The sequence below is a fragment of the Mizuhopecten yessoensis genome, unplaced genomic scaffold (genome assembly GCF_002113885.1).
Source record: "Mizuhopecten yessoensis strain PY_sf001 unplaced genomic scaffold, ASM211388v2 scaffold8213, whole genome shotgun sequence".
Taxonomy (NCBI): domain Eukaryota; kingdom Metazoa; phylum Mollusca; class Bivalvia; order Pectinida; family Pectinidae; genus Mizuhopecten; species Mizuhopecten yessoensis.
Genome location: NW_018407435.1, coordinates 1,458,272 through 1,477,860, shown reverse-complemented (window position 1 = coordinate 1,477,860; position 19,589 = coordinate 1,458,272). Strand labels below are relative to the sequence as shown.

The 19,589-nt window shown below is 37.4% G+C and overlaps 2 protein-coding genes across 3 annotated transcripts; both read right to left on the bottom strand.

The window, feature by feature from the left end:
• Nucleotides 1–1,207: 1,207 nt before the first annotated feature.
• Nucleotides 1,208–10,013, bottom strand: LOC110455439 (fibroblast growth factor receptor 1-like). 2 transcript variants are annotated; one of them, XM_021505577.1, is made up of 7 exons: nt 9,915–10,013; nt 8,281–8,510; nt 7,758–7,908; nt 5,857–5,984; nt 5,099–5,280; nt 3,980–4,121; nt 1,208–3,753 (listed from the first exon to the last, which is right to left on the bottom strand). In XM_021505577.1, the coding sequence occupies exons 2-7, from the start codon at nt 8,375–8,377 to the stop codon at nt 3,548–3,550; spliced, it is 906 nt and encodes a 301-aa protein (XP_021361252.1). In that variant the 5' UTR covers nt 8,378–8,510; nt 9,915–10,013; the 3' UTR covers nt 1,208–3,547. The 2 variants fall into 2 exon arrangements, with proteins under 2 accessions (XP_021361252.1, XP_021361253.1); XM_021505578.1 differs by lacking the exon at nt 9,915–10,013 and adding an exon at nt 9,708–9,878.
• Nucleotides 10,014–13,559: 3,546 nt separating this feature from the next.
• LOC110455444 lies at nt 13,560–17,369 on the bottom strand. Its single transcript, XM_021505585.1, has 5 exons — nt 17,254–17,369; nt 15,010–15,495; nt 14,672–14,775; nt 14,317–14,359; nt 13,560–13,818 (listed from the first exon to the last, which is right to left on the bottom strand). The coding sequence occupies exons 2-5, from the start codon at nt 15,485–15,487 to the stop codon at nt 13,676–13,678; spliced, it is 768 nt and encodes a 255-aa protein (XP_021361260.1). The 5' UTR covers nt 15,488–15,495; nt 17,254–17,369; the 3' UTR covers nt 13,560–13,675.
• Between the last annotated feature and the right edge of the window lie 2,220 nt (nt 17,370–19,589).

Genomic DNA, 19,589 nt, shown 5'->3' with positions numbered 1-19,589 from the left:
TACCTACAGGTACGTGTACAACACACATACCTACATGTACCACACACATCCATCTACCACACACACACACCTACAGGTACATGTACCACACGCATACCTACAGGTACGTGTACAACACACATACCTACATGTACCACACACATCCATCTACCACACACACACACCTACAGGTACATGTACCACACATATACCTACAGGTACATGTACCACACACATACTTACAGGTACATGTACCACACACATACCTACAGATACATGTACCACACACATACCTACAGGAACATGTACCACACACATACCTTCTGGTACGTGTACCACACACATACCTTCTGGTACATGTACAACACACATACCTTCTGGTACATGTACCAGAAGGTATGTGTGTGGTAGATGTATGTGTGTGGTACATGTAGGTATGTGTGTTGTACATGTACCTGTAGGTATGTGTGTGGCACATGTCCCTGTAGGTATGTGTGTGGTACATGTACCACACACATACCTTCTGGTACATGTACCAGAAGGTATGTGTGTTGTACATGTACCAGAAGGTATGTGTGTGGTACACGTACCAGAAGGTATGTGTGTGGTACATGTACCACACACATACCTACAGGTACATGTACCACACACATACCTACAGGTACATAGACTAAATAAATACTATGGTATATACTATGTAATGTTTACTCAAATGAACAAACATTATGACACGAGTACCAGACAACAATCACAACAAGTTTCTAAAATTCATGAAGTTTAAAAAAACAACTTGAATCACCCTTTTTTTTGTACACTTGAATCACCCTTTTTTTCTATATCCAACTGAGATCATTATGGTATCTCAAATCAACTGCTCTTTCTCCAGTTTTTTTGTACTGGTTCTCGTTGTTGAGATACACAATAACGTCTTCTTCAAGATGCGTTTACTGCATATAATTACTGTACACATACTGATTTTAGCACATTTAAATTTTAACTGATTATCACATTGATGGATTTCCACACCACAATATTTACATTTGCTCTTCATCCTTCTATTGCAATGCATTGAGAAGACAACTGTTGTTGTGAGACTATAACAACATTTGCTATTGAAACATCATTTATTTCTATTGTGACATCATCAATTTCATTGTTGTCAACACTTGATTTGCTGTTCAAAGTGTAACTACTCTATCAAAATGTAAATATAGATAATGAATATTTAAGCAAATATTGTTATGGTCCTATAACGCACATTTCTATTGCTGACAAACTTACATAAAGCTCTCAGGCTTTATTAAGCTGTCATCAATAGCAATGTGTGTTATAGGACCATAACAACATTTGCTAAAACATTATTTCTTAAATATATGCAATGCAAAACAATATACAGAAAATTAAATTCGTCCAATCATATTTGATTGTGGTAATTTGATTGTGATAATTTGAGTGTTTATTCCATACACTTTGATTCAAGTAAATATACCTGGGACTTTTTTAGACATATTACTGAAACAGGGATAATTATGAGTGATTTAAATATTTATGTGTGATTTAAATATTCATGCTTCATTTACTAGTGAATATATAAATATTCATGTATTTTATTTATGAGTAATTTAAACATTTATGTTTGCTTAATGAGTGATTAAGATATTATTGTTTCATTCACATGTTTTTTAAAAATTCACATTTAATGTGCTCTAATCTGTATTTTCATCCATTAAAGGAGGCTGAAATTGTTCTAATCTAGATTTTCTCTTTAACAATTGGTAATATTTTGCAACCTAAAGATGTAATGTAATGTTTGGAGTACTAACACACAGGGCAATATGTTTCATGGTCTTTTAAATCCTTGTTTGTAGGTTACCCATATGAAGATGGTGTCCACAGATATTGGGTCACTCAAGGGTAATTTCTAAGTGTCAGATCACTGAAATGTTGTAACCGGGACTTGGTAACATGACACTCAGCCGAATCACAATATACTGACAATGGGCCAGTCCTTACCACCAAGAGTTTGAAGCTGAACATCAGGCAAAGGGCAGTAAATAGTGACAAATTCAGTTTGTCTCGGTCTGGGGACAGAACCTATAACCTTGCTTGGCTGAGCTCCTTGCTTGTTAAGGCTCGTCACCAAGGCCAAAAACAAGGTGTATTAGGAAAAATAGTCTGTAAACTACTGAAATAAACCTTCCGTAACCCACTGTATGTTGTAAGGGGGCGCTAATGTGGGAACCCCCTGTAATTTTTTTTATTTTTTTTGGTGCCCTCTACTTGGGGACACGAAAGCAACCAAGATAAATCTGCTGCACCCAATGCAAAATCTAGGATCTTTTTATTTACATTGTACTCTTCCTTCTTAATCAAACTTTTGGTGCCCTCTACTTGGGTACACGAAAGCAACCAAGCAACCATAGTTTGATCAAGAAGGAAGAAAACAATGTAATTTAGAGTATGAAATGGAATGTTCAGTTTGAATACACAAGTGTGTGTTGTGAAATACATATGTGTACGACATGAGATACAAACGTAATATATGATGTTGGATACACACATTATGAAGGGAGATACATGTGTGTATGATATGATTTTCAAATACATTATGACTTGAGATACACAAGTCTGGGGTGTGAGATTCACAAGTCTGGGGTGTGAGATACACAAGTCTGTGATGTGAGATACACAAGTCTGGGGTGTGAGATTCACAAGTCTGTGATGTGAGATTCACAAGTCTGTGATGTGAGATTCACAAGTCTGTAATGTGAGATTCACAAGTCTAGGATATGAGATTCACAAGTTTATCTGGTACATGGTTATTTCCAAAATAACAGCTGATGACAAGTACTTATAAATTCAGTATTGAAAGAGTTTGTTCATTTGAAGAATTTTGAATCATATAATTAATTGTTGTACAACTTTACATAATATAAGAAACATGAGTCATTTTTTAGTTTTGGTACTCAAACTTCAAAATTAATAGTTTGCTCTTGACCTTCCTAGCAGCAAAAAATATCCTCATGGAAATTAATTTACCAGTTTTATTGTTATCATTAAAACACATTGATGTATTACCCTGTCGGGCTAGAATAAGCCAGTCTAAGATGTTTTACAAATTACAATATGCAAGAATTGTCTTAATAGGAGCTAACATCTAGCCTTATGGCACACGGCTAAATACATCCATGCATGTGTGTTTTAGGCATGCAAGTGTTCATCTTCACTGAAAGTGTGAATCACTTGGCTTGACCTGCCAACAACACATCTATTTTGCCTAAGCTATAGAACCTTTTAAAAATCATTTAGAAAACTGCTCTTTAAGGTTTTCTCTTTTGAATTGTACATGTATAGTACTAAAGGCATTTACTTGTTATATAACTTTACTTAACTATATAACATATTTTGTATTATTTTATATTTGAAAGGTTTTTTTGGTCATGTACATAGGGTTTTGAAATAGAAACTTCCGGTAAAACAGGTTAAGAAAAGTTAGATTTTGTAGGTGGGACAGTTGACGGCAATCATTAATTTCAAAACTTTTCATTTAAGCCAAACAGACAGAGCACTACGTCACCAAATCATGTGTACTATCGGATGATTTCTCCACGGTAAAGTATGTCACGCCCTGATGGGATAGTCTTGTTGATTTCCATTTGCAATAAATAAGAATTCCGGCAGCCACAATGCCGACAAGTGTCACTACAGGTATGACGACATACACAGCCAGCATGGTGTTCTTTTGAAGTCCTGGATATATTATAGATGTCTCCACTGCAACAGAAAGTGACGTTTTTTTAACGTGACGCAATTTTTCTTTTAAAGCAACTCAAGTAAAACAAAGGTAACAGTTTATCTGACGTGAAGTTCAATTTTTCACAATTCCATCGTCTCACAGTAAAGGGAATATAAGACGATAGCAAATATACCTGATTGTGACTGTTGTAAACTTACCTGGTTCAGGTGTGTCCACCACTAAGTGTGACAGTCAAAAACTTACCTGGCTCAGATGTAACCCACAGCCAGGTGTGACAGTGTTCCACTCCCACGCTAATTATGATACAGGTGTATAAGCCTTCATTCTCTTTAGTAAGGTTTGACAGGTGCAGGACAGGTGATTCATCAGTGTTCGACACACTCGTCTACAAGATAGCGAGATAATATCGTGGAAACAGAATGACGGTTATTACATGTCAGTATCGACTTAAGTGACCTAGTTCACAGTTACCTGTTCATTTCTTGTAGGATTTACACTTCGTCAAAAAAATACATGGATAATTTGCCATTATTTTTACGCATGCAAGGGCGAGTCTAGTAACAATAAGCAGTACAGATTCCGTACCATAATTAGGATACAGAAAGAGTTAATGTGGGAGGAAATCAAAGTACCCAGAGAAAACCCACATGGTCTGGCAGGTGATCCCATACCTCTTCAGGTCTGATCAGGGAATCAAACCCTGTCCACCTTGATGGAAGGCCAGTGCCTTATCTCCTGCGCAACCCGACCACCCATCCTCGATATTCAGGGGTTACGCTCACTTTCGCTCTCTACACCCCTGGAATATGTCATAGCAAAATCGAAGGTTCAATATGTGCAGCAATATGTGGATGAGACAAGAATACCAGTTTGGTCCTTTGATGTACATCAAAAGAATCTCACGGTCTCGTAACGGTAAAAAATGACAGGTTTTGAAGTCGGGCGTCGCTCCTTTGTAATCTTCAAAGAACAAGTATCAGCCTAGTGATTGGTCAGTTGTTTTTACCCGATACCAATCAAATAGCTAGCCACGTGCCTTCATTTTCGCTATGACATATTACAGGGGTGTAGAGAGCAAAAGTAAGCGATACCCCTGGATATCGAGGATGCCAGACAACCCTGCTTGACCTGTGGAGTTTTCTCTGGGTACTGTGGTTTCCTCCCATATTGAGACACCCTCTTCACTCTCTTATGGGCAGCAAGAATGATTAGTATAATTTTATGATAACTTGCTTCATAGCTGTCAAATAAAGAAAGTTGAATAAATATTATGGGACAAAAGAAACACTTTCAGTTGCCCCAAAAGACGTACCAAAATACAGACAGAAGGACAATACGATTTCCAGTGTCATCAGTACTTACCTGTATAATGGTGTCGTTGGTGACAGATTGATTGAGAGAGTCACGCTTGACCCACGAAACATGCTCTGGAGTGTCCTGGTCAAGTATGAGGCTACATTCCAGTCTGACGGACTGTCCCAGTGTGGCGGACATGTTGGAGGGGACAATGGTCATTTGCTGATCTGCCTTTCGTGCTTTGTCCTCTATAATACAGAGTTGAGTGAGAAATACTTAGAATGGAAATTTTAGAAGGCAAAACCTATAATCCTTGTGCAGTTCTTTCCAATTTTTTGTTTGTGTACCTTTTTACACAATTCTTGAATATTAAAAACTTTCCAGATATAAAAAAATTCAGTAGATTAAAATTACAGATACATGCAAAATTACACGCTTTTATCCTTGTATATTGACCGAATTATCAGAGGTTGAAAAATGTCATTAAACAGCAGTGATACAGCCTAACACCTTGAAACAACTGGCCTGAAGAGTTTTCTAAATGAGACAAGAACAGTCTCCTAATAAATAAGGTAAGAAGAGAACATGGTTTTCTGGTATCCCAAGATTTACAACTGAATGTTAGTGTCAAACTACCCGTAAAAGTATTTTAGTTGCTTTTGTGGGTATTTTTGATCCACAAGTTAATGTACTCATGAAATGGTGCATTTTTTGTGATAACCACAGAATTTGAGGCCCACAAAGATATCTGATTTTACAGTACATTGTACTTGGTATAGAACATTCAGAGTATAAATATAACTTCTACTGTAAAATGAACTTACTTGGTCGAACATTCAGCGTAAATATAACTTCTTTGCTGCCGTACTGGTTTATGCCGCGACAGGAGTACTCGCCGGAGTCGTTCAAGTGTAGCTGAGATATGACCAGCATTGTACGTGTGATGTTATACCTGGAATCAAAGGTATGCATTAGTGTGTGGAATCAGAACATGTTTGCACGTGAAATAGAAGAGGAAAAACGCAAGGCCAGACCAGACTTTGAGCTCAGGACCCTCCAAACTCTAGATGGACGCTCTACCAATTGAGTTACTTGGTCGCTGATGATCAACCCAGTCTAGTTCCGCTACATTCTTCCCTCCTTTTTCTAAGCCTTCGCCCCCAAACACACACAACTATTTACAACCCAGGTTCGGGTATCCCCTTGCTGCTCTCAATCGCCTCCAACTGCATTTCAAGATTTAGCTGGCACATTTTTCGAATTCTTATATTCAACTGAGCCGATTTTAACCAAACTAAGTACAAATATTCCACTCATGGCCGTAAACATGTGGTGATGTGTTTTGGTAAGACTGAAAGTACTAGGTTTGCAATATCTCAGCAGAGGAGATTGTCTGTCTTACCAAACATACCCCGATACAGATTTTGGTGTAAATGATGTTAATAAACTAACCAATGTTTGGCAAGCCAGCTACACAGTAAGTGGGAATACTCTACAACTGTAAATAACTGGCAGAACGGCAACACACCTTTTACAACTTGATTTCTTTCTATACTGAACTTTCATTTATTTTACTATCTTCAAACAAGTTTTGTCATCTTGTAAAAATCACTTTTATTGGTCCCAATTTGACATGATATGGGATGGGGTTACCTGCCCAGCCACAAGGTTTTTCTCCAGGTACTCCAGTTTCCTTCCATACCATGTCTGAGGTATCATAAGGGAACAACTGATTTGTGAGAAGAATATTCACAGTGGGTTTGGCACACCATGCATAGAGTAAACAGTTTCTGGATAAAATTGTAGCGGAACTAGACTGTGTGCTTTTTTCCTCTCATGTTACAGTGGTACCTGTGACCAACACTTGTTTCAAGCACTGGGTGTATGCTTGGCAAGGGGATACTCGAACAAGGGTTGTAAATACGGTGATGTCTGCGGGGGTGAAGACTAAGACAAGAGGCACAGAGGGCCTGTATCGCTCACCTGAATATTAAGCAGTCATAGCAAAATATTCTCATTAAATATTATATTGCACTACAAATATTTCCCTCGCAAACTTTGTCAGCTTCATCTGTTGAAACTGCCAGCCAAATATAATTATAAGATTTTATGCTTTTTGATTCTTCTTCAGAAGTTGCTGGACATATTTTTTTTCCTGTTAGCTCTTTCCCAAAAAGCTACCAGCCAAATCTTATGAATCCATTCCTTTTGGTTCTTCATTCCTTTTGGTTCTTAAGAACAAATCCTTTAAAATGTTGTTGATCTCTGTGACCTTTAAAGTAGGTTGAGGTCATTTTCATTCGCAAACTTTGATGAGCTCTTTCCCAGGAAGCCACCAGCCAAATATTATAACTTTATGCCTTTTGATTATTCAGAAGAAGTGGTTTGATGTTTTTGACATATTTGACACCTGTGACATTGAAAGTAGGTCAAAGTAATTTTCATTCTCAAACTTTGTCAGGCTCTATCTCAGAAAGCCAACAGTCAAATATGAAGATTCTATACCCTTTAGTTCTTTGGATAAAGCCTTCGGACTGGTGAGCTAAAAAAGGGAGAGAGGAATATAGCGGAACTAGACTGGGTCGATCGTCGGTGACCAGGTAGCTCAATTGGTAGATTGTCAATCCAGATTTCGGAGGGTCTTGGGTTCAAACTTCAGTCTGGCCGTGCATTTTTCCATCTCCGTTTACAAAACATTTGTAGGGGTCAACCACTGTATCCTTACCTTGGATTGTGATGTGGCCACATTTGGCGTCCACTTTTGTACCAATACTGTATGGGGCGGGGCCTCGAAGTCATGTCACAGCTAATCTTCATTGTCTCCCCCTCCTTGTAGTCAAGGTCAGTGATGGGCATATTGATCAGCCTCGGTGGGCCTGTTGACATGACAAACATGATACATTATTACTCGGCATAAGTTACTAGATTTACATTGGCAAGTTCAACACTAGGCGAAAATTACACTTGGTAGTTGACTAAATCTTTAAAAGTTCATATAGAATGTTATATATACATTAATACATTTACTAAGCAACTAAACTCACACTTGAATTTAGTAACAATGAAATCTTGGATATATACAATAAAGTCAAATGCAGATCAAGCATGCTAATTGTAAGTCATTTCAGTAAATAGACTTTTATGTTATGTTTCCCAGGTGTTCAGTCCCTAGGGGTGGGGCTAGACCTCAGGATCAATTCAACTATTATAAATAAGTTATTCTCTTCCCCCAGGTACGCTAATTATACCTTTGGGTTCCAACGATGCACCTGCAGGAACGACTAATACATAGTTCATGAACTTCACCAGAATGAACAGCACTGTGCCATAGCTCACAGGTTTCATCCTCTTCAGGGTCAAAGGTTGTCCAAGGGACCGATCTGGTTTTTTCTTCTTCTTTTTCCTTTTTCTTTTCCGTCTTTTCCTTAGGTTAAATTTCCTTGCCAAGTTCTTATATGATGTCCATCATATCATTCATCTGTAGAGATTAAGACAAAATCCTGTTAATGATAAAATAAACAAGATCCCAGAGGGATATCTTGGCAGCCCGCATTGAAACATCAATGGAATGTTAAAATTGCTGGTATGTTCTTTATTTCTCCGTTATCTTCTCGAACAAGCACATGTATAGGTACCAAGAGGATCATGCAAAATAAAATATAATCTTATAAAATGAAAATTAAATTTGTTGCAAAGAAGTGAGTGCATGAGAATGCCATGAAGCAGAATTGGAATCGGTCAATCGCTGGCGATTATAGGTTAAGCTCAGTTCTAAATGAGTGACCAAGGAGGTTTTTGCATGCCTATAGCAATTCGCTCAAAGACTTTATAAACATTTCTAAATGATGACCGAGTCCAGTTCCGCTGCAGATGCACAGATTTCTTTTTGTTGAGATTTAGCTGCCAGTCATTAAAATGTAATTTCTAATACAGAAACCAGGACTTTTAACATGGCGAGGTACTTTTGACAAGCGCCAAGTAAACTATCAACACAGTCGTGTTAAAAAAGCAACCGACCAGCGGCCTCTGATGTTATAGGAATTCTCTACATTGGACTCAAAATTGAACAATTGTACAAATCATATTTAGATGATTATTTGATCATTGATTGTCACCTATCATCAAATCAATTCAATTTTATTTGGTAAAATGTACAACAAGTTATAACAATTTATCTATCACAATATATAATTATTGTATTGTAATCAGGTATAAAATAAATTTGCATAAAAAATAAATGAGTGCAGTAACAGTGATTGCAGAAATTGTGATAGATATAACCGATCTCTCTGACGCCTCTAAATAATGTTCAGTATATTGAACGTTTTAGAGTATCCTGTAGTTGAATAAAACAATAAAGTAAGTATATCCCATTCACATATTTAATAAATTATCATATTTTGTTTTTTAAGAGTATCGCTTAGTGATCAGGTGATAACAACTATTTAAAACAACTGGAGTATGTTGTCTTCAGCGAAAAAAACATTTTCGACCTAGCATCATTTGTGGATTCACAACCGGATCCATAATTAATAACGTTTTTTTGACCTTGAAAATATGATCACTGACATCGAATATTCACCAATAAGATCGATTGATTGGTCCAAGTTAAGCTCTGAATATGACTTTATGACAAATCCGTGTAATTTTGAGAAATATATTCTTACACTCTTACCGGGTAACCATCAGTTAAAATTACACAAGGTAGATCTAAACGGAATTCTCAGCAAAATACACGTGGACTCGTAGCATTGTTTTATCAAGACACTGGACTTCAAGATGCATTATCAGCGTAAATATCTATTGATATAATTGGTCTCGTGCTATGACTTTTCTTACTTTTCCCGTAAAATGCTAATATATTACACTACCCTCCATTTACCTTATTATCACGCGTGTTGTCGCCGGTTCGGTTAGTTCGGTTGTCGATAGTCTCGTTCAATCAGACTCTTGTTGTGTGATCGTCGAACATAGAATTACAAGTGATTAAGCGTCTTGTTGACCGAGACTAGGTTGTCGGCGGTACTTCTAATTACAGCCCGAGAACGCCCAGCCCGATAAAACCCAGAACAGTCCGGTAGTGATCATGATATATTGACCACCCGGGCGTCTATCTCAAATATACCCAATAGCAACTATATATTTTGTATAGACTGTAACAATTTAAATGCAATTGTAACAGAGGTCATTACTTTTTCAATGCCTCCACTAGGATGCTATAAGGACAGCTAAGAATATGCCTGCACTACCAGGAGTCTTCAATTCTTCATTATCGCAAAGAAAACACAAAACAAAAATGTAATTGGATATATGCGATACGGGCACATTCCAAGTAGTGAAATCTGTTCCCGATTGTAATCCCATGATGCAACACATCTCGTCCCTCAGTGTAGACACCTTTCTATCCACGGGCACTGGTCGCCAATTCTCACTTATCAAGCGCCATATATCCTTCCATCACCTATAATATAGCCAATATACATATAAATACGATAGTTCTGTTTTTTTAAGTTTTATTTTGTTTAACGTCCAATCAACATCTAAGGTCATTTAAGAACTAGCCTCCGTGTGTGTGATGTAACGTGTGCATGTGTGTATGTGTGTTGGAGACAGAGTATGTTGGGGTATTTTGCCCCTTTGTGATAGCGCGGATCTAATGCTGACTTTATAGTGCTATCTCGCTGAGATACTACCATGCCGAAGGCACCCAGCATATCATTTCTCCCGGACACATTGTACTGACAACGGATGAACCAGCTGTTGCCATTCCCTTAAATGCCGTACTATACGTCAAGCAGGGAACAATAACGTCCCGACCAGGAGACGAACCCACCGACCTGCCTTAACACTGAAGCAAAAAGTGAGGTATTGCCAAGCAAGGCGCTAGGAAATGAAAGGTAGTTAGAAGTAGAGAGAAATATAAATATCTCAAACATTGCAATGGGTACAGCAGATTTATGTTGATCGCTTTTGTGTATATATAAACTTTATTTATTTTACAACAATTATGAAACAAGTTATTTCAACTTATATTAATCACTCTTGTTGGCCCTCATTGTGGAAAGAAACCGGAGTACCCGGAGAATACCCACATGGTCGGGCAGGTGACCCCATACCTTTTCATGTCCGATCGGGGAATCGAACCCCGGCAGCCTTGGTGAAAGGCAAGTGCGCTATCAACTGCACCACCCGACCACCCCCAAGTAGAGGGCACAGAAGCAAATCCTAAATTCTGCAGTAGGTTCCCACATGTTATCGCTCTAACGATACATGCAGTGGGTAACAGCAGGTGTATTCTTTTATCGATCCCAGATACCAGATGTCCTACCAGATACGTTACTTAAAGAAACACCCATCATACATCCATTTATAATCGGTTACTACAAGGTTAAACTATCCTTGTAGACATACGTATTGATTAAAGCATATAAAGCCATATACATTAATTCCGTAAGCATGTAACAAGTATCCTGTATTCATATGACACTCGATATTCGTAGTTTTCCGTTAAAATTTCAACAGATACGTGATCTGTATCTGTCTGATAAAACTCTACTCGTTGCTATGAGATTTTTTTTATAGTTTACGCGATAAAACTGAAACATAACGTTGTTGTACAATGTGTAAATTTAAAATGAATACTGAGCGAATTAAATTTTGCTGACGTAAACAGTTCTCTCAACCAGATACGTTATTAGTTCTAAAATCTTATTTTCTATCCTGATCTAGATCTGATATTAGTTACTCAGCTACAATATGCGGACGTTGATATCACGTGATTAGTGTAACTAAAAGTATCTGATAGGTTAGTTATGGTCATTTAATTTGATTTAATATATTTTCAAATATTTTTTTGGATATGTAAAATGAATCATTTGAAGTTATCCAGTACATCAACCACTTAATGTCTAAAATATATACATCATCAGAAATTTCTACACAACTATTCAGATGTGTTTTTCTTTGTTCCAATTCTGATGTCTGTCCGTCTGTTTCTTAATCAGAGTGTCTATCAGTGTGTCTGTCTGTCTGTCTTTTATATTGCGCTCATCCTAGAGTCTCATGGCAACGCGATTCCCGTTTAAATTTCCTTTATCTTAAATAATATACATCTGCTTAAACAACAGCAAGTTACATATAAACCTGATTGATTTTATTTTATTTCAAATTATTATTAATCACTACAGTACCAGTCGAACAATGATAAGATAACCCATCAAAAGTTAGCATAATAATTATAGAAATATAGAAAAATAAATGTACAATGAAATAGAAAATAAGATTTGTCGTTTATTGTGGTTGGGTTGCCTTGAAGATCAGGGCACAGAAGATCGACGAGACCCCACACCTCCTGGAGTCTCAGTGTGTACCAGTTATCTGGAGGATCGGTAGTAATCCACGCTGGTACAGTCGATCAATACCTTCCAAGACCATCTTGATTTCCAATCTGATCTGAAAGCACTAGAGAAGTGGGCCGAGCACTGGGGCATTTCCTTCAACACCAAGAAATGCTACATACTCAGAATGGCCAGAAGTAGAACACCAAGTACCTACAGATAACAACTCAAAAACACCGTACTGGAAGAAGTGACAGAAAACCAATACCTAGGAGTAATCATGAGCAGCTCGCTCAGATTGGACTCCCATATCAACAGAACTATTGGGAAAGCAAACTCCACACTAGAATTCCTAAGAAGAAATTTGAGGAAATGTCCATCAACCTTCAAGTTAACAGCATACCGATCTCCAATAAGACTACTCCTGGAGTACAGTGCCACAATTTGGAACCCATACCAAAAGAAACACACAACCTCACTGGAAAAGACCCAACGCAGAGCTGCGAGATTTATCTGTGCCGACTATAAAAGAGACAGCAGTGTTACATCTATGCTGAATGAACTGTGAATCACACCACTCGAGGAACGCAGACGTGAGCAGAGACTAGTTCTCTTTTATAAGATCATTGAGGGGCTAGTGGCTATACCTGTGGACCAACATCTACATCCAAACACAAATACACGAATGCGCACTAAAAACAGTCTGAACTTTAAACAGCAAGCTACCAACACAGAACTATATAGGAACTCATTCTTTCCACGAACAACCAGATACTGGAATTCCCTACCCAACAACACTGTGTGCGCTGAAACCCTGGAATCTTTTAAACAAAGACTAAATCCCAATAGACTATAAATGCACTCCTTCAACATAGAAGTTTAAACTCAAGATGATACAGACCAAATAAGTTTAAACACTTAAAAGCTGTACGTTATAACAGCAAACATACTGGCAATGGTGCAAACAAAAGTTCAGAAAAGAAATGACCTCGACCTATATTCCAGGTCACAGGGTTGAAGTATGTTAAAACACTGGTGAAGTAAAATACACAAAGTTATAATATGCAGCTTGCATGCATTAAATACTAAATGACATAAAGGCAAATGCTGTGGTTGACCCCACATTGACCTCTCAAATTTAAATAAAAAATCACAGATATCAACATCATTCAACTTTTATTCTATTTGTTTATATAAATATTACTTAATCATATTGAAGTCACATCATGTTCCGACTTTCCGGCCCATTGTTTAAAAAGGATCTTTCTTTCTTTATAATGTTCATGACTTGTTTTTCTTGATGTATTCAGTCAAATAGGCCTAATGGCTCAACTTTGGCTGTTTGTCTGACGAAGCAGCACAGGAGATTTCTACGTATCCAGTCTCTCTTGTTGTGGGCCTTGCAAGGACTCTTCTTCTTTCCACCGACTGAGCTGTTGGTGCTGCCACCTATTGGACAATTAAAATGAGTCACATTATATAACCACTATGATAAGATGTTTTATAAAAGAAGTGAGAACAAAAATGACTGATTGATCTGATATTTTTTTTTATAAAGTTTAATTCCGTACAGTAACATTAGACTAGGAATGTTGAAGCAACGTAATCGCATAACCACAAGAGCCTTTCCTACAATCAGAGAGAATGCTGAAAAACAGTCAAAAGGCACCGGGAAAAAGGTTCGGTCCGGAGCCTGATTTGCCTCAAACAACTTCTTTTTTTCTTTTTCCTAGCGGCTAAACTCAATTGCTTGGAAAACCACTCGGGCCTTTCCCCAGTGTTCCTCTTTTTGTTCCTTTCGGAACACTTCTAGTGGTTTGACCATTGACTTTAATGAAGCGGAATGGCTTGAGTATTTTTCTGATTCATTTTGATTGTGGTTTTTTTTGTATTATCTACTGAAAGACCAGATCTGAACGAATTTTTCCGAATGAATACTATTCTCACCAGCTGTAGCAGCATTAAATTCCTTGGCCTCTTTCTTGTCTCTCTAAAATAAAACGTTACATAAATTATATCAAACTAGTACGTACTTTCCATGGTGTATTGATATTCTGTATTACTTCAATTGATTTTAAAGTAATTATTATATCAACCAGGCATTGACAACATCGTTCAAAGTCACTTATTTCTCGTGTAATTGAACAACCCTTTCTATGAAATTACATGTAGTGGTGATATTGTTTGATGTTTATTCAGAAATCATATACATTTTAGTTTTGAGTTTTTGTTAGAATGGTAAGACATTGATCAATAATCTAATAAAAAATGTTCATCGATAGAAGTCGGACAGTAACCTTACCTTGATTATTCTGTCCAACAATCGTCCCAGTACATTCTTCTTGTGAGAGCCCTGTCTCATCTGCGCATGCGTTGTAGTCGCACTGAGTCCTGTCGGCTTGTCGTCTTTAAGAATTAGGACCGAAAAGAAAACCAATTCGAACATTTAATATTTGATTAAAACTTAAAAGGCAATACTATGTTTATAATGGTATGAACAAACTCGATTTAAACGATTTCTAAATAACATTAATAATAAATGAAATACAGTTTTTTGACAACGTCTTTGAAAGAACATGACATGTCATTCCTTCGCACTTTATGAAATATTTAAGTACTTAAAGCTAAAGAGGTAAATACCTTTGACGGGGTTAGAGGTGAAAATATGAGGCTGGTTATCGTTTCCTCCAGCACTTTGTTTGATTCGCTCGTCTTTAATCTCAAGAGGCTTGCTTCCTGTTGTGCTAGATGTTACTTCCGGTGTTGCAGTAACCAAGGTTTTGTTAAGTCCAAACATTCCCTCCATCTTATTGTCAGTTGGTGAACTTTGCCCTTCGCGTATTGCAGTGATTGACCGTCCAATGGTCAGTCCTACAATGCTGTCTACTGCATTATCCAATTGTCCACCCAATCCCTCCATCCTATCATCAGTTGGTGAACTTTGACCTTCGCGGATGGCGTTGATTGACCGTCCAATGGTCAGCCCTACAATGTCATCTACCCCCTGGTCAAGACCTTCATCCATTTCCATTTTTTCGGTTTTTATTTTATCAACAGCTTTCTCTATTACATCTTTCAACAAAAGCTGTGCAATCTCTCGCAGTTGTTCATCTTCCATTGTAAATTCTGAAACATTTGTGAGTGTGATTAAAAATATTTCAGGTGTATTATTGATACAATAGCCTCTAAAAAGATGCATAGGTGTATCTGAACGTAAGGATAATTGAGATAGCTATTAAAGAAATAAACAATAATAATATTTATTCGAGTTTCCTATATACCGCTTTATCACAACCTAGTTCGTAGGTCGTCTCAAGGCGGTTCACAAATTGTTATCCGTGGTTATAGGGCCTTTACAACCAGTCAATATCTTTCTCAACTCCCTGGGGAGCATGTAGCCGGAGCTGCCATTTCGGCGCTAACAGTTTGCATTCAACATTTCTAGCACTGCTCAACTACATACTCATTTACAGCTGAGTAGAATGAAACAAGCTCAAATATACAATACGGTGCCGTGACGTGACTCGGACCCGCGGTAGCGACTGCGTTTAGTCACCTAGCTCTCCCTCGGCAGGTAATAAGGGGACGTAACCGCGTATTTCAGGTCAGAAAGCTAGATATGCTTATAGTCCTTATCATATGGGATGTATCAGTTACAGATATCTTTATTACAATTACTGTAGAGATGTTTTCAATTGGTTCAAAGATATTTTTTATATTTTTTATTAGAGATATATCACTATCAATGAAATATATATGTTACGTCTATCTTAATTAAAGATAAATATGAAATGCTTTTGCGAATTATGGTGTTACATGTTAAGTTGTCCTGACCTGCAATATGTTCACAATGTAACCTTGTTACGTCGATGGATAAACAGGAAATATATCGGAACATTAGAGACGTTCCGAGTGTTTGGAAATAAACAACAGTTACATAAACAACGGCTTTGATTGTTTGCTATCTGTCTGAGATCGTGATTAGAAAGGCCGGGTCCCGTATTCATTCTCAAGCATGGATATTGTACCAAGCTGACTGTTTTGTGAATTGCGTAAATCTTGTAACACGGTTACACGTTAACTGTTAACATTAGAAACAGCATTCGGATTTTCGTCCTCCTAACATTTTTTACAAATTATCAACAGAATCTTAAATGCTTGTACTTTTACATGTCATTCAGGGCGTTAGACTTCCAATTTCGGTGAGTAATTTAATTTATTTCTTATTGCATTGATTTTTTATAAATTAGTCACAGAAACAAGAAATTTTATTTCGGCACAGAATCCGAGTTTGAGCATGAGAACGGTTTCATGGATACAGGGCCTGTCAAAGATCCGACAATGAGATGAAGTTTTTTTGTTTTTGTTTTTGTAATTTAATGATAACCCAATATGGAACATCCATCCACTCCAAATAAATCAGTGGATAGATGAAATGGATTACAAACTAAACATGAAATAATCCCAATGGTGTATTTTGTTAAGTTCAATCCTCTTTTTCCAGACTGACGAATTATTTTGCAATATTATCACAATATGTTAAAAGATTCCAGAAACAAGTAAACCGTTTTTGTCAAACCTGATGGTGTGATTCAAGGAGTTCATCTCACTCCTGTGGTATTATGTAGCAATGCGGCAGGGGCCATTAAGTCCAATTATGTTGTGAACAATTTTAACAATTTCTATCTAACGTGCGAGCTTTGAAAAAACCCCAATGGAACGTGAAGTCAATTTTCATTATCTCCACTTTATACATGCATGATTGATGAGTTAAACAGTAACTCCGCTTTAGACAGGTATGATTAATGAGTACTCATATGCTTTCCTTTGAATCAAAACAACTATATTCATGTAGAAAAATGAAAATACTGAAATCGTACGTACCTTAAATAATGTTCTGGACCTGATTTGAATGCTATCTGAATAATAACCTTCTTCGCACGTCTAGTTATAAACTGTAGCTTCCTTCGTCGCTAGCAACAGTGACAATGACGACAGGAAATCTCGCGTGACGATATCGCCTATTGTGACGTCATAGAAAGAAGTATTAATAGCGCGCGATCAACAGTTTCTTTACGCGGAAACTTGTAACAGTATATTTTACTGGGAAAAGTGAAGCAGCTGATGTAGCTTTTTTTTGGAAAAATGGTTTCCAACTTCATACTGGCCTGCTGTAGGCAGCATGCCAATGTGTGCGCGAAAGAGGGATGATATCCCTTCCGACAAGAAGGGGAAAGGGAGAAGGGTCCGTGAACCAGGGACCGTGACGTAGCAAATCATTTTTAGGAGTCTATGCTTACAGAGGGTCGAGCGTCCGAGGCGCGTAGCGCTGCAGGAGGGGAGGGTATGGGAGGGACTATAGCTGGGAAACAAATACTACCAGGCCCTAGAAGCAACCTCCCGCGTTCTGGGAACTCATTTTAGTCATATTATTAACAAGTAATAAAAATCCGATTATTTATATGAATATTAATCAACCTTGTACTTCACGCAGTAGTTTTGATTTATATAAACCTTGAGATTTGTCCATTTGTATTGACATAGCATAACAACACTATTTCATCAGACTAAAATTTTCAAGAATATTGTTTTTATTTCATTCCTTTTTATGATTGATACGGACTGTCCATATAAATCATTAAAAAAGAAATCAATAAAAACATATGTTTAAGAAAAAAAATCTTGCAAATTTCAGTGTATGCTTTAGCATACAATCATCATACATGTATGCTTCCCCACTGGTTGCGCTCAATGAAGAATACCAGCGCTTCAAAATATCTTCTGTTGAATTTCGCTTTGCTGTGTGCTGTTGGCGCCAATATTTTTAATAAGGCGTCTTCGCAGGGTTTTTTCAATGTGTCTAGAACACAGGACGCGTGTTGACGTTGGGAACTTATGGCGAACTGCTTTCAGTATAGATTTTTCCTCATCTGACCTTATTACAAGAGAGTCTCCACTAATCTCCGTTTCGTTAACATCAGTGTCAAGCAGCGACCTTATATGAGCGACAAATCTGAAATATGACAGTAAGGAGCCGTTCCAGTGTAAAAATATGGGGTCCTAACATGATTGGTTGTGTTTGTGTTCCTATATACTAATATAGTTACATAGCACGCTGAAAGGTTGAGGGTCCTGTCGATCCCGAGTTTTTAATTCTACACCTGTTTCAGGTTATGCGGGACATCTCCAGAATCTTCTAAAACCACATCTTGATACACCGATCGAGATGTCGGAGTCTTAATGGCTCACTGCATCGATGTTCTCTTGCTCCGTCACATTTACATTCTCGTATTGTGAAACCTCTTCCGTCACCAATGTATTCCACTAAACAAACAGGTCCTGATTCTAACCACGAAATGCTCTTCTTATAATCACTCGACCTCTTTAGCTGTGTATGATATCTCTTTAACCTTTTCAAGCATATTTCGTTTGTCTGCATCTGTAGAATTTCACAGGTTTTTACAAACGTGTTTTTGGTATAGTTGGTAACAATATGAATGAAATGATCAAGAAATGGTGTAAAAATCTTAAATGTTAGCGAGTTATCACTATTTGAAATGAACGATATCGCAACAAAGCAATGGAGAAGATTTTTTTTTTAATTTGTATTACAAATACCGCTCGGGCTGTTGAACAAAAGCAAGTTATCCAAATAACGTTGATTATGAAGAATACAAAACTAAAGGGCGTAATAGCGGACGTAAAAACGTCAAAATCAAATCTTCAAATAAGTGGTTAGAATCATTGTATTGCGAAGATATTTCTCCTACTCTGTGTGTGCCAAGCTTACTTTATTGATGGGGTATGATGGGTATTGTTCCTTTGTAGTTTACCAATATGCATGTGTTTGTGTGGGTGTAATTGTAATAGCCATTGACATATCCTCTTCTTGCTCGGCGATTTTAAATATTGCGATGTCTTTAATTTGATGTCATCTGCAATCAGGAACATAGTTAGACGAGTTTACCATGCCCAGAAGATCGTTTTCAAAGATTATAAACAGTATTGGTCCAAGAACTGATCCTTGTTGAATTCCTGAAGATACTTGATTCCGGTCAGACTGCTCCCCGTTAGCTACACTGTACCACTCTAGTGTTCTGTTTTGCAATAATCTGTTGATTCAAAGTAACATATGATTTTTTATTAATTCTGTCAAGAGAACGAAATGACGGACCCACTTCCGTTCGGGGTGCGTGCGCATATTTCAGTTTTGCATGCTT